The 14,722-nt window shown below is 57.0% G+C and overlaps 2 protein-coding genes and 1 long non-coding RNA gene across 3 annotated transcripts in view; 2 read left to right on the forward strand and 1 right to left on the reverse strand.

The window, feature by feature from the left end:
* FAM102A (family with sequence similarity 102, member A) overlaps positions 1-8,390 on the forward strand; it is a 39,845-nt gene extending 31,455 nt beyond the window's left edge. The window contains exons 5-11 of the mRNA XM_011988108.1: positions 519-565; positions 708-862; positions 3,173-3,277; positions 3,364-3,559; positions 4,069-4,190; positions 4,283-4,352; positions 5,724-8,390. Coding sequence (XP_011843498.1) covers positions 519-565; positions 708-862; positions 3,173-3,277; positions 3,364-3,559; positions 4,069-4,190; positions 4,283-4,352; positions 5,724-5,769 — 741 coding nt within the window. The 3' untranslated portion in view covers positions 5,770-8,390. The remainder of the gene's footprint in view (positions 1-518; positions 566-707; positions 863-3,172; positions 3,278-3,363; positions 3,560-4,068; positions 4,191-4,282; positions 4,353-5,723) is intronic.
* LOC105545245 lies at positions 8,027-8,696 on the reverse strand. Its single transcript, XR_001006892.1, has 2 exons — positions 8,411-8,696; positions 8,027-8,298 (listed from the first exon to the last, which is right to left on the reverse strand). It is a non-coding gene; the product is annotated as an uncharacterized LOC105545245 (long non-coding RNA).
* Positions 8,697-10,017: 1,321 nt separating this feature from the next.
* DPM2 (dolichyl-phosphate mannosyltransferase polypeptide 2, regulatory subunit) lies at positions 10,018-13,806 on the forward strand. Its single transcript, XM_011988118.1, has 4 exons — positions 10,018-11,094; positions 11,386-11,475; positions 12,250-12,352; positions 13,119-13,806. Exons 1-4 carry the CDS (start codon positions 11,092-11,094, stop codon positions 13,175-13,177), a joined length of 255 nt encoding a protein of 84 aa, XP_011843508.1. The 5' UTR covers positions 10,018-11,091; the 3' UTR covers positions 13,178-13,806.
* The last annotated feature ends 916 nt before the right edge of the window (positions 13,807-14,722 follow it).

Raw genomic sequence — 14,722 nt, forward strand, 5'->3', positions numbered from 1 at the left:
AGATTTTAGGATCCAAATGTTGCCACATTTGGGCTCTGAAGTTTGCAATGACTTCATGCTTTATTCATCAGACTTTCACCAAACCCTGCCCGCCACCTGCTGTGCCAGGCCCCATGAGCCCTCTTCCCTCTCCTGCCTGCTGGGTTGAGCTCTGTACTCCTTACACAGGGCCGGGGGTGAGTGCGTGACTCCACCCTGGAGAAGCTCACTGTCTAGGCCTGTAGCTGACTGCAGTCCGCTCACTCTGCCAGGCGCAGGGCTAAGCCCAGGCCTCACCTTGCTATGCCCTCCCCTCTGGTCTGCCAGGCAGGCCTTGGTACCATCTCTGTCCTCTACACAGGGAAACTGGGCTCAAAGAGGTTAGGTGGCTTTGCCAGAGCCCCCAAGCCAGAAGGGGGCAGAGAGACAGGACTGGAGTCCAAGCCCTTCTGAGGCCAGAGCCGAAAGGCTGCAGGGGGCCTTGCTCCTGGGCGGGCTGTGGGTGGCCAGGGCATGGCTGATTGCTCCCCTTGCCACAGGTCACCATTGGTATGTTCCTGCTCTCTGGAGACCCCTGCTTCAAGACGTGAGTGCTGGCACAGGCCTAGGGGGCGGATGGGAGCCCAGTCCTGGGCACTGGGGGTGGAGGAACAGGGACTCTTGGTGTCCTCCGTTTTCGTCTGGTCCTGAAGTGGGGCACCCTAGTCACACCTGTCTGTCTTCCCAAGGCCACCATCTACTGCCAAGTCCATCTCCATCCCAGGCCAGGATTCCTCCCTGCAGCTGACATGTAAGGGTGGCGGGACCAGCAGTGGTGGCAGCAGCACCAACTCCTTGACTGGGTCCCGGGCCCCCAAGGCCCGGCCCACCATTCTCAGCTCAGGTACAGTTCCTCATCTGCCCGCGCCTCCCCTGCTAGCGGCCCGAGGGCTTTACCTCCATGTCATGCCCAGGTCCCCAGGGAGATGCGGACTGAGGGGAAGGTGATGGTGGGAGGGTGTTTGCATGCTCCTGCTGGGCTGATGACATCTGAGCACCTTGTGTGTGCTGGCTATGCTGCTGGGCCCTGAGATCACAGCAGTGCCCTGGACTGAGACTGACGTGGCCTCCCCGTCCTCATGGCCCCGCAGTCTAGCAGGAGAAACAGGCCTCAACCAAGTCATAGGTAAAGGACATGCATGTCTACCTGCAAACAGGATAAGAGCTGGGGAAGACAGGCCCAGAAGGTGGGATCCATCCGGGGCCAGGGAAGGCTTCCTGAGGATGTGGTGTCTGAGCTGCATTCGGGGGGTGAGGCACAGTATACCTGGCAGAGGGACGTGCTGGGACCTCTTGCTCTCCCACGTGCTCTATGACCTTGACTGGCCAGTTTGCCTCTCCCTGTCTCGGTGTTCTCTGGAAAATGGGATTGGTAATAGCAGTTACATCCCAGGTCACTGTGGGGATTAACTGTCCACATGTGGGCACCTGCCCCGCACATGGTAAGCACTCAGTGGGCACTCTGGTTTTTGTTTTTGTTTTTTTAGACAGAGTCTCACTCTGTCGCTAGGCTGGAGTGCAGTGGTGCAATCTTGGCTCACTGCAACCTCCGCCTCCCGGGTTCAAGCATTTCTCCTGCCTCAGCCTCCGGAGTAGCTGGGACTACAGGCGAGCACCACCATGCCCAGCTAATTTTTTTTTTTTTTTTTTTTTTTTTTTTTGTATTTTTAGTAGAGACAGGATTTCACCGTATTAGCCAGGATGGTCTTGCTCTCCTGGTCTCGTGATCTGTCTGCCTTGGCCTCCCAAAATGCTGGGATTACAGGCGTGAGCCACCACACCTGGCCGGGCACTCTGTTTTTATTAAATTATCACTGGTAATAATGTTATGAAAAATGTGAAAGAGCCCCAACCCCCAGAGGAGATGGCGTGGCAATTAGGAGGAGGGGGTGCTGCCAGGACAGGAGGCTCTGGCCTGCCCCCAGGTGTTTGCTGGGCCCCCTCAACCCTAAGCAGGGCCCCCAGAGGTATGAGCCTTGGACCGCCCCCAGGTGATTAGTGAACAAGGCATCAGGTGGCAACCCTGATTGTCCCACAGAATCAGTCAGAGCACAGGCCTCGTGTGGCCCAGCAGATGCTTGCCAAGTGATTCTGCCTCTGCGAACTGGGAGCGGTGAGGGACCCTCTGACCTCAAGGGTCTGGCCTTCCTTCACTCCCTTTTCCCCTGCAGACCCAGCCAGCTGAGGCCCGGAACAGAAAGCTGGGGACTTCCCAGCACAATTACTCTCTCCAGCCCCTGGATGGGAGTCCCCAGAAGAGAGATGTATCTGGGGATCAGGCCACCCCAGCGCAGGTGGTACCTTCGTGTGAAGTAGAAGAGGCCCCTCCCCAAGGCAGGGTGGGACTTGAGTGCCCACTTGCCTCTGGAGCTGGGCTCACCCCCTATGCAGAGAACCTGTTGGGGACTTGAAAAGCCACATAGTTATGGATGGGCACACAGGCCAGCCTGGGGTATCATAGGCCAGCCTGGGGTGTGTTGGGCAGGAAGGCGGGTGGGTACTCAGAGCCCTGGGTAGGTCCCACCTGGTCCCTTATGCCTCCTGTTGGGGAGTGCCAGGAAAATCTCTTTTGAAGTTGGACTTATGGGTAACTTGGGACAGGACTGTGGGCCTGTCCCTTTGGGCCAGCCTGCTCCCCTTCACCCTGTCCCTTCCACTCCAACTCTGCTGACCCAGGCCCCTTCCAGCCTCGGAGCCTCCGCCAATGCTGTTCTCTGTGCCTGGAAGGCCCTTGCCCTCCTGAGGCCTTAGCTGGCTCCCTCCAGCGATGTGTCCTGGAGATCTGCCATTAAGGCCATCTCCTTGGAGAAGCCTTCCCTGTCCTCAGACTGGGCCAGACCCCCAGTAAGCACTGTTCCCTGCTCTGCACCTCTCACTGCACTTGTGGGTAGTGGAGGCAGTTTTTGTTCAGCATTCCTCCTCGCTGGTCTGTGGTGGGCACCCCACACAAGGATGCCCTCTGTGGAATCAACGGACCTGGGTTCAGAAGGTGACCTGTGGCTCAGGCTGGTTGCTGCTCCTCTGAACCTGTTTTTCAGTCTGTTAAATGGCGCCCCGCCATGGGAGGCTCTGTGAGGGCACGCTGTGAAGGGCAATGGTGAGCAGCACTGGGTGACCCCTGTCACCTCACCCCTTGCCGCTTTCTGCCTTCCAGGGCTGCCAGAGGAACCCGACCAGAACCTGTCCAGCCCTGAGGAGGTGTTCCACTCTGGCCACTCCCGCAACTCCAGCTATGCCAGCCAGCAGTCCAAGATCTCTGGTGAGTGGCTGCCTGGCCCTGCCCCTGCGGCCTCCTCCTTCCTCGGGATCCCCCATTATGACGCTCCCCTGCGGCGCCCCCAACAGGCTACAGCACAGAGCACTCACGCTCCTCCAGCCTCTCAGACCTGACGCACCGCCGCAACACGTCCACCAGCAGCAGCGCCTCTGGGGGCCTTGGCATGACTGTGGAGGGCCCTGAGGGCAGTGAGCGGGAGCACCGGGCCCCGGAGAAGCCACCACGGCCACCCCGGCCCCTGCATCTGTCCGACCGCTCGTTCAGGTGAGGCCTACTGCTTGGTGCCCCCTGGAGAACAGACCCCTCCCGGTGGTGCCTTGAACCTCCGCTTTACCTGTAACACAGGGACCATAGGGTCCCCAAATCAGTGGATTGGGTGGTGATGATTCCACCAACTCATGGCCCTGAAGGGTGCAGCCATGCCCGGCATGCAGCAGGTTCTGTTCATGGCTGCTGTTGTGGTTTTGCGGATCGGACAAGAGCACAGTCTGTGGGCCTGACAACTGGGCTAAGCCTTAGAGCCACTCCTTATGCGCTGGATGGCCTTGGAAAGCTGACTTACCTGCTCGTTGCCTGGCATCCTCGTCTATAAAACCGGCTCATGATGGCAGCTGCACCCTATTGTGCTCTCAAGGGTTCAGTGGAGCACAGCACGGAGCACACAGGGACATTCTGAGCACTGCTGCAGCTGGCCGGCATTATTGTCGTGGTTTTGTGCTCGCGCCTGTTACTGCCCTGACCATTGTGACTTGCCCCCCCAAAATCCGACCCAGGCGGAAGAAGGACTCGGTGGAGAGCCACCCGACCTGGGTGGATGACACGAGGATCGATGCGGATGCCATCGTGGAGAAGATCGTGCAGAGCCAGGACTTCACGGATGGCAGCAACACCGAGGGTGAGCCGTGCCGGGCTGGTGGGGGCGAGGCCACCTGCTCCAAGGGCTAGCCCTGCCCCGCTTAGCCTCCATCCTCCCCTGTGTTCCCACAGACAGCAACCTCCGGCTGTTCGTGAGCCGTGATGGCTCCGCCACGCTGAGCGGCATCCAGCTTGCCACCAGGTAGGGCAGGCTCAGGGAGGGGTCGTCGGGGTGGCTGGGGCTTGGGGGTGAGAGCAGAGTCCCCACAGTCCACTCACCTGGCCTTGAATGCCAAGTCTTGTCGCCACAGTGTGACCCTGGGCCTGTCATGTCTGAAGCTCCCTTTCCCCATCCGTCAGGCGGTGTAGACACCACCTCACCTGGGAGCCTGGGGCAGTGAGGGCACGGACGGGTTCGGTCAGTTCCCATGGTTCACAGGGTTGCCTCGGGCGGTGCCTGGCACAGCGCTCGGCACACGGCAGGGGCCTCACAGGTTTATTTAGAATCCTCCCTTCCCCTTCCTCCCAGCTCCAGGGACTGGGAACAATGGTGGTGGTGATGCCTCATGGGTTTACTGAACAAATCTTTCCCTAGCACCATCTAGGCACCAGGCCCTGAGCGAAGGCCTGGTTTAACGCAGGCTGCTGCCTACACGGCATCCACAGATGGCGGGGATAGATGAGACCAAACTTGCAGGAACTACAGTTTATAGAGTCTATGCCGCGTCACAGGCATTCATTCGGAGCATGTTGACTGTGTGCCTGGCTCTCCATGTGCTTTTGGCTCACCGAATGAATGAGTGAGTGAGCAAATGAGCTTCCCACGGGCAGGCTGCTGAGGGCAGGTGGGGAGCCTGCCTAACATCCACCTCCCCAGGGAAGAGGCATGGCCAGGCTGCTGCGCCGAGGCTGCCCTTTCACGCTGCTCTGCTGACTCCTGCTGGCCACAGCCTGGAATGGCAGCCGTCACCTTGCAGTAGTCTTCCTGGGCTGCTCTGGGGTGGGGGTGGGGGAGCGGTGAGCAAGAAGGAAACTGAGGGGCTGGCTTCCTTAGGGGTTTGTAAACACACCCCTCCCTGGCCCCCTCTGAAAATGAGGAAGCATCTCCGGGAAAGAAACCAATCATTGGGAGTGAGATCACAGCAGAGCTACATGCTGAGCCCCAAGAGTCCCCGACTCCAGGACTGGGCCTGGGCTCATCAGGGAAAGGAGCTGACCAGGTTTCCTGACTTCCCACTGCCCTCTTGGCCACCTTCACATCCCTCTGAGCCTCAGTTTCTTCACCTTTCAAGTGGGGCAGGGTGCAGTCACTCCCTGCCAAGGTGACTGTGAGGATGGCGTGGCACAGCCAGACGTGCCTGGAAGCGCTCTGCAGGCCCCACAGACTGATGCTTACTATCTGTGTCACTGTGGGCAAGGGACTTACCATCGCTGGGCCTTGGTTTTGGCCCCTTTGCAACACGGGGCTGGTTAACAGCACCTGCTGGTGAAACACCTCCAAAGGCCTGGTGCAGTGGAGCGCTCAGGACATGGGACATTGAGGGGGACATGCTGACCTGTCTCTCACCTGCAGGGTCTCTTCTGGGGTCTACGAGCCAGTTGTGATTGAAAGCCATTGAGGAGCAGGTGTCCGGGCTGGAGAAGAGTCCTGCTTTCTCTGGAGTCCAGACCGCATCATTCCATGAGGAACGTTCCCCTTCAGATCACCTCTGCGCCACATCTCCTCCATGCCTCCTCCATGCACTCCAGTCCACACTGTCCCCCTAGCATCATTCCATTGCCCTCCCATCCATGCTGGGACCCTCCTGGCCCACCAAGGCCCAGGCACCACTGTGAATATTCTCCTCTGAACCACTAGAGGGCAGGCCAGGCGGGCCAGGCGGGCCCATACAGCTCGTGGACAAGAAGGAGCTGGCCAGGACTGTTGCTGCCAGAGACTGACCCGGCCCTCTGGCTGAGGACATGCAGCAGCTCCTAAATGTAGAGATGCCTGTGACAGAGGCGCTTCTCTACCTGTGTCCCCACTCACTCCAGGATCATTGGCTTTGGTCACGTCTTAGCAGCAGGGCCTTGCTCCATTGTTCCCTTGCCCTGGTGGTGGGGGGCCAGACCGCCTCCAGAATCCTGCCACCTGTGACTGTCTGCTTAGTGCTTCAGCTGTCCCTTCCTGTGACCTGGGGGACCTGCTGGCGGCCTCTTCCTGGGAGCCATGACCTCACACCCCACCCACACTCCAGATCGAGACCCCTGCCTCCCCCGGCGAAAGTCCTCCCGCTGCCTTGCAGCCTGCACTTTGCACATGCTCACCCCCAGCACAGTCCCGCTGGCCCCTCACCTCCCCTTCCCTGGGCCCCTTCCCAAAGACTCCTGGTCACTGCCTGCTGTGCAGTCAGAGGCCCAGGGTCCAGCAGCCCGGCGGGAACGGGTGCTGCCTCTCCTCCCTCCAGTTAGCTCCAGCTCAGGTCTGAGACCCGTGCTGAGAAAGGTCTGAGCACTGACGGTGCCCTCTGCCCAGGGCTGGGTCCTGAGCAGCTGGTTTTCCTGCAGGAAGGTTGGAGCAAGCAAAGTCCTTCTCTGCCCTCAGGGTCAGCTGCCCAGACTGGGGTGGATGCCAGAGAGGCAGGTGGGCTGTGGCTGGACTGGTCCGGAGCTGGCTTCATTGCCAGAAAAGCCTCAGCCTTCCTCTGTAAGCATCCCCCGTTCTGGGCAAGGGGGAAGGGCTCCTTTAAGGGGTGTGCTTTCCCAGCGGGGAGCAGTCTGGCCCTGCCCCCTACTAAAGCCTCTGCTCTCAGCACTTTCCCCCAAGTCCTTGTAACTTGCTTGAAGGTGGGTTCTGGCTGCCAGCCAGTCCCTGGACAAATTCTCCTGCCCCTTTAAAATTTCACTCGTTTTGTATAAACCCAGCAGGCTGGTGTTTACTTAGCCCTGTAGCTTTTTCATTTTTTCTTTCCTTCTTTCTTCTTGAGTTCACGGTTCAATATTGTCTCCTCCCCCAGGTGAGGGGAGGTGCTGCTTTTCTGCCCCACCTGCCGGCTGGTTCCAGCAGTGCTGGGGCCCAGCTGGGGGGCCGGAATGGGGGCTTCTCTCTCTGGGAGGGGTGCAGGTGCCCTCCCCAGACTGGGAGGGTTCCTTCCCTAGTTTCCCATCTTCCCTTGCTGGTGAGAGTTGGGCTGCTTGGTCTTGGAACTCCCTGGCATTGGGACCAGAGCATTTCTAGCATTTGTTGTTGTTGTTTTACTCACCTAACCCTTAGAAAATGAATGTTAGAAGGTGCCTGCCGAGGTGGGACAGGGTGTTTACTCGGGCTGGAGAAGGCTCTGCTCAGCCCTGAGAGTCCCTTCCTGCCCCACAGATACTGGCACTTTAAAAAGGAAGCTGACCGCACTGTGTCCAGACGAATTCGCCCCCAGAAGATGGGGGGAGTTCTGTCCTGCCCTTCTGTGTCTGTGTGACCTCACCCAGCCTAGGAGGGAGGTGCATTCAGGGTAGATTTGCCTCTCATTCAAAGTTCTGGGGCTTTGGGCAGAAAATAGCTGGCTTTGGTGCTGTTGGGGAGACTCCTCCAGACCAGGAACCCCGGAAGGAGACAGAGCCTGCCACATCCTCCCATACCAGGCCCTGGGCCAGGGTGATTGGACTGAGAATTCGGCCACAACCAAATTGATGCTGGCTGGAGCCAGAGGCCAGAAAGCCTGACTTCGTTGTTCCCATGTGGGAGCCCTCTCCTCAGCCCTCCTGTCCCCTTGAGCTCAGTGAATTCCCACCAGGCGCCCAGAGCTCCTGGACTTCAAATTCTATATATTGAGAGAGATGGAGAGTATATCAGAGATATTTTTGGAAAGGAATTGGTCTATGCAATGTCAGATTGGAATCTTCTTGAAAGTTTAACGTTTTTATTAGGAGATTTAAAAAATAAAGGTCTACAATATCTTTAGGTTTTTTTTTTTTTTTTTTTTTTTTCCTGTTTACCGCACAAACTAACCACACAGCATGTCTGCCAGGATGGAGGGTGTCCATGTTCTCTGTCTTTAGGGAGGTGATCAAGGACGTGGGGGGAGGTGCCTTTTTTTTCTTTGAGTCCCCTCCTTTCTAACAGAATGTTGCCACCACTACTTGAGTGGGCTGTGTTTGTTCTTCTGTCCCAGCTTCTGTTGTAGAAAATAACATTGTTAGGGGAAATTAGCCTAGTGTCAGTGTCTTGGTTTGAGGGGAAAAAATTAAATGTTTCGGTTTTTGTTTCTTTTGCTGTTTTGTTTTTACCTTGTTACTTTATCATATTGACTTTAGGGTCAAAGGCAACATCAGAAGGAAGTCAGATATGTATAGTGACATTCCAGGGGTGGGGAAGATGTAGGGGTCCAGGGTTCTCCCGGTCCTGGCTACAGGCACAATCATCACCAACTTCATCATTCCAGATTCCTGAGGAGGAAACTGAGAAGGCCTACCTGCCAGCCTGGCCTACCTGCCAGCCTCGTACTGAGCGAAAGCTCTGTCCTCAGGGCCAAGTTCTAACCACTGCCCTGTAGACCTCCTCTGCAATCAAGTGGCCTCTAAGGAGCATGCCTGAGGACAAATAACTCTGCCTGTTTCCTCACCTGTAGATGAGGTTATCAATGCGAGTGTGCAGCCTGACCTGTAGGAGGTGTGAATGTGTTCCCAAACTAAAGCCCCAGGCTGCCATCGTTTACAGGCCCAGGCTTGCCCTGGGCCCCTCACCCCTGTTTCTGACCCTCCCAAGTCGCTCTGGGACAGGCAAGTCACTCTGGGTCTTTAATGAGCTTGGAGGTGGCAGGAAGCTACAATGGTACTGGCCAGGCCAGGAGGAATCAGGCCACCAGGGCTCCATCTCTATCCCAGGATAGCATTCACCCCACTCCTCAGGGCTGACCCCCACTTACGGCCTCTTTAAACCCTGAAGGCGGATTCTGCCCCTTCCTCTGTTATATGCACAACCGGGGAGGGAAGTAAAAGTGGGCTCCTAGCTGAGCCCAAAGTCTCCTGAGAGATAAGGGAAAAGAATCGGATTGTAGGTTTAAAAATGTTGCTCTTGGCCAGGCGCAGTGGCTCACGCCTATAATCCCAGCACTTTGGGAGGCTGAGGCTCTAGGAGGCAGATCACTTGAGGTCAGGAGTTTGAGACCAGCCTGACCAACATGGAGAAACCCCATCTCTACTAAAAATAGAAAAATTAGCTGGGCGTGGTGGTGACTGCCTGTAATCCCAGCTACTCAGGAGGCTGAGGCAGGAGAATCACTTGAACCCAGGAGGCAGAGGTTGCAATGAGCCAAGATTGTGCCATTGCACTCCAGCCTGAGTGACAGGATGGGCTTCCAACAAACCAACGAGATAAATGCCAGAGGGAGTGAACCATGCCAGGCTCAGAGCACATCTCTCCCCAAACCCCCCAGGTGGGGACAGCAGGCCAAAGGCCTCCACATAACCCCTCAGGGAGGCCTGGAGTCCAGATGCTATACTCCAGGATCTAAACAATCACTGAATTTTAAAGCTGGCTGGTTCAAAACTCTTACTTTGGGCCGAGCGCGATGGCTCACACCTGTAACCCAAGCACTTTTGGAGGCTGAGGTGGGCGGATCACCTGAGGTCAGGAGTTTGATACCAACCTAGCCAACACGGTGAAAACCCGTCTCTACTAAAAACACAAAAATTAGCTGGACGTGTTGGCACGTGCCTATAGTCCCAGCTACTCGGGAGGCTGAGGCAGGAGAATCACTTGAACCCAGGAAGCGGAGGTTGCAGTGAGCTGAGAACACGCCACTGCACTCCAGCCTGGCCGACAGTGAGACTCCCATCTCTGGGGGAAAAAAAAAAAAAAACTCTTACTTTGGGCCAAGCCTCCACGGGGTGCCAGGGATACAGCAGCAACCTCAGATCCTACCCTCAGGGAGCTGACAGGGCCGGATGAACAAGTGTGTCAGTGAATTAAAAGGCACAGGAGGCTGGGCACGGTGGCTCACGCCTGTAAACTTTTGGAGGCCGAGTTGGGAGGATCGCTTGAGCCCAGGAGTTCGACACCAGCCTGGGTAACATAGAACTCCGTCTCTAAGAAAGAAAAAAAAAAACCCTTCCCAGCTGGCTTCCCTGAGGAACGTGGTGTCCCAGGGAGCTGGATGGATGAGGAGCAGCCGGCCGGTGAGTGGTGGGGGCCCGCGTTCCTATCTCGGAGCTGAAGAAGCGTGGAAGATGATCTGGCCCAACATCCCTTTGTTCTCAGAGGAAGGACCCTCCAAGACCGGGGAGGGGCCTGTGCGTGGATTCCGGTCCGAAACGTGTCTGGGCTGCTGCGAGAGGCAGCCGGTGAAGGAAAGAAGGGGGCATCCGGAGAGTGGCCCGGGAGGCCAGGCGATGGTGAGGAGGGCGCCCCCTCTCCACCAATCCAAATCCTCCCCATTCATGCGGGCAGGGGACAGACCCTCCCCCGCCCATCCTAGACTGGAAAGTGAACATTCTCTGCGCCTCTCCCACCTACAGACTAGTTACGGCCCCCAGTTCCCGTGTCGGCTTCACCACTGACTCGGATTGGGATCTACCTTTCTCTGAGCCTCGCTTTTCCCATCTGAAAAATGGAACTTCCGATCCCGCACTCCCATCTCACTCTGACCCCAGGACTTTGGGATACTTAGAGATTGGCTTTTGGTGGGGCGGCGACAGGACTGTGGCCATGAAGGCCAGGGAGTCTGGGTCCCCAACTCGGTCCCATTCCCTAGGGAGATTCGGGCAGCAACGGGCCCCACAATGCTCTTGAGAACTACACTTCCCCGATATGCAAAGGGGAGGAGGCGGTTCCCGCTAGTCTCCGACGACGTGGGCCTGAGCCGGCCTGGGGACTACGACTCCCGGCGCGCTCCGCAGTCCAAAGCCGGAAAAGCGTGAATCCGGAACCGGATGTGGCTTGCGGCTCCGGTGACTGAACGCGCGGGGAAATGGTGAGATTGGGACAGAGTGCCGGAGATAGGGGCGTCTGGGGGTGGCGTCTCGGGTGCTCAGGAGCTGGGGCATGGGCACTGGAACGGGGATTGCTCTCCCGCCCCCCCTATTGTACGGACGACAACGCGGAGGCCTGACATTCTCTCCCAGCCTAGAAACTGATCCCTAGTCAGCCCTCTAGCATCTGTTGAATGGGAAGCTTAGACCGTGATCGGGCCGCGACGCCCCGCCTCCATTAGTACGCCAAAATAGAGAGTCACTTCGTCAGCTGAGACCTCCCTTTTCTCCAGGCCACGGGGACAGACCAGGTGGTGGGACTCGGCCTCGTCGCCGTTAGCCTGATCATCTTCACCTACTACACTGCCTGGGTGATTCTCTTGGTATGTCATTCTCCCCGTCCGCTGCTCACCTTCCCGTAGCCCTGGCACCGCCAAGCAACTTCTATGTAGGTTCTAGGCACGGCGCTGGCTTCATTGCCTGCCTTATCTCTTGAAATCTTCAGAACAACTCTATGAGGAAGATGCCAGTGGTGCCGCATTTTTTAGATGAGATAGCTGAGGCTCGGGGAGAAGGATCTGGCCCAAGATTGCATCCTTAGCCGCTACACTTAAAACTCTGTTTCCAGCTTGCTTTGACGTTTGGGGGAGTTACGTTCCTTCTGGGTTAGCCTGCTGACTCAGGCACCGCGAGCGCCAGTGATACCTGTGAAGGCCTTTAGGATATTTTTTTCTTGTGGGAAAACTTGTTGGTCATTGCTTAAGAAGTGCAGTGTGTTTGGAAGTGCAGAACTTGCTATCCTTTAGGGAAAAAATATTAGTGAAGAATCCCTGGAGGCCCAGGTTGGGAGTCAGTCGAGGATTCCTCATGTACTATTTGCTAGGCTGTGAGTGCCTTAGGGCTGGTCTCTTGTCCCCTGTTCTCTTGTCCCCACCACCAACCTATGGCAGGCACCAAAGCAAGTGTCCGGTAAATACCAATAAGAAATTAAGGAAGGAAACAAACCATGACACCCAAATGCCATAATCTTAAAGAAAAGCAAATGCAGGCCCAGTGCTCTGAATGGGCCAGCCCCTTAGATGGTGGAGGTGGTATGTTTGGGCTTGGGGGCTGGGCAAGGCGAGCAAGGCTCACCAGAGCTCTGCCCTCGATGCCAGCCATTCATCGACAGTGAGCATGTCATCCACAAGTATTTCCTGCCCCGAGCCTATGCTGTCGCCATCCCACTGGCTGCAGGCCTCCTACTGCTCCTGTTTGTGGGTAAGTCATCACTTCCTCCCCTTGACCCCGGGTAGGGTTTCGGGAGGACCCCACCTCTGAACATGCTTCCACACTTTGGCACTGCTGGAAGCTCCTTGCCCCGAACTCACCCCTGGGGTTTTCCTGTTCATCCTTCGAGGTTGCCAGTCAGTAACCTCTGGGTTTCCTGGTGCCCCAGGCTTTTTGGACTCCAATGACCTGTCCCTCTCTTTCCTGCCCCCAACCCCATCATCGCTCTGCTCACACCTCAGTCACCCTCTTGTCACCCTGGCTTCTAATTCCTGCACCTCTCTCTCTCATGGCTTCCTAGGGGCGGGGACTGTGTCTCCGTCATTACTGTGCATCTAGAATGGGCTGTGGCACTGAGGTTGTGCTCAGAAAGTCATTTGGATGAGTCAGTCAATAGCCAGGTGCCTGGATGATGGGTGGATGGATGGGTGGGTGGGTGAGGTGTAGGAGGTGGGTAGGTATATAGGTGGACAAGTGGTTGACTGGGTGATCTATAGATGGGTGGATCTTGTTCCCCTTGGAATCTGAAACACTAAATGCAGCATCTTGCCTGAGGCAGGCACTCAGCTGGTGTTTGTTGAATGAATGTGAGTGGACGTATGGCTTGACGAATGACTAGGGAGATGAGCAGGTTCCCTGGAGAGTGGTTGGGTAGGTTCACAGCCCTGCGTATGGGTGGCTCTGCTGTGTCATGCCCTGGCCTCCCAGCAGCCCTGAGCTTAGATCTTACGTGGCCTTTCTGGTCTATGTATTCCAGGACTGTTCATCACCTACATGATGCTGAAGAGCGAGAGGGTGACCAAGAAGGCTCAGTGAAGGTCCCGCGGGGATGAGGCTGCCAGCCCCTTCTCTGCTTCCCCTCCAGCACAGGGACCAAGTAGGGGAGCCTGCAGAACCTGTCCAGGCACAGTGGCGCCTCAAGCCTGCCTGTCCTGCAGAGTCCCCATGACATAGAGCTTACCCCTGCCTGACCGGAGCCCCCTCCCTGACTCCCACTTCCGGAAGCTAGGAGGGAGGAATACCTGGAAGACTCCAGTCACCCCCTTCTTGCTCAGGGCCTAAAAGATGCTGGTCTCCCAACCTCACTCTCAGACTCCCTGCCACCTTTTTCCCCGGGTTCTGCCATGTTGCCTCACTTCCCCTCCTGTCACATGCTGACATTGGACTTAGCGGGTTCTAAGGCCGCATGTGTGACCTCTCTGACCTCTCTCCACAAGTCCTGCTCCTCCAGCAAGGCAGCTTTCCTTAGCCTGACACAGCCCAAGACCCCACAAAGCCTTCTGGACCTGGAACACCTGGGGAAGGACTGACAGACCCCAGGACCAGCCCTGGGGCTCAGGGCATAGTAGCTGCTGACCGATGACTCCTCATGGAGGCCCAGCCCCAAAGCCCCAGGGCTGGCCTGTTTGGGAGAGCTGACCAATAAACACTGATAATGTGTTTGTCTCTGTGCTGTGTTTACCCAGGGTCGGGGCTGGAGCGGGCTGGGAGTGGTCTTGGGTCAGGAGATCCTGTACAATGGGGGTGACTCAGGGGCCTTCTGCCCTGACCCTGTGCGCTGGGGATAGGGCAGCGACTGGGAGAGATGTGCTTCCTACCCAATGGAGCTCACAGCTGGGAGTCATTGAAGGCCCTGGCACCCCTGTGCCATGCCTCCTCTGTGCCAGCTTGGGCAGGTTGGATTTATTACTTTAGGGACCCTCGGGCCACTCCCCTAAAAGCCCCACAGCCCAACTTAACGTGGCCCTGAGCAGCGAAGGCTGCTGTGTGTTCAGGTTGGCTGGACTGGCCCAGCCCCCAGCCTTCCAGCAGTCCCACCGCACCTGGGCAGCTGGCTCTCCCATTTACCACCGCACCTGGTACAAACCCCCATTCCTCAAACCCGGGACCCTCACTCTTCTTCCAGTTGGCAGAGGTATCTTCCTCATCACAGAGAAAAAAGAGGCCAACTGCAGACACCCGCCCTGTCCCTACCTGCTCCATACTCTGTCCTCCAGTCCAGGCAGAGCTGCCTACTTGGGCTCTGGATCCTAATCCACCAACCTCCAACTACTATAGTGGGAGCCTGAGGTCACAGCTGGCCCCACCCTGTTGTGAGAAAAATCTCCACAGGATTCTCCCACTGTTTCCTAAGTGTGCTCTGGGATCCCACTTACAGGCCCTCCGTCAACCCAGTAGTTCCCACTAAGTGTCTCCCTCTGTCCATTTCACCACCAAGCTTCCCCAAAGGGGGTCCACATCTGCCTCCTGCATTTCCTCACCTCCTGCCACACTCAGCATCTGTCCCCGTCTCCAGGCAGGCTCCAGCCACTGAGGCCACCAGCAGTGTCCACTCTATTTTTTTTTTTTTTTTTTTTTTTT

This window comes from Mandrillus leucophaeus, unplaced genomic scaffold (genome assembly GCF_000951045.1).
Source record: "Mandrillus leucophaeus isolate KB7577 unplaced genomic scaffold, Mleu.le_1.0 Scaffold109, whole genome shotgun sequence".
Taxonomy (NCBI): Eukaryota; Metazoa; Chordata; class Mammalia; order Primates; family Cercopithecidae; genus Mandrillus; species Mandrillus leucophaeus.

Bases quoted from the DNA above. Each gene is read 5' to 3' on its own strand.
- DPM2 (XM_011988118.1), top strand. The intron at 11,476-12,249 runs GTATGTCATTCT...CCTCGATGCCAG, and splicing joins CTGCCTGGGTGATTCTCTTG to CCATTCATCGACAGTGAGCA. The intron at 12,353-13,118 runs GTAAGTCATCAC...TATGTATTCCAG, and splicing joins CCTACTGCTCCTGTTTGTGG to GACTGTTCATCACCTACATG.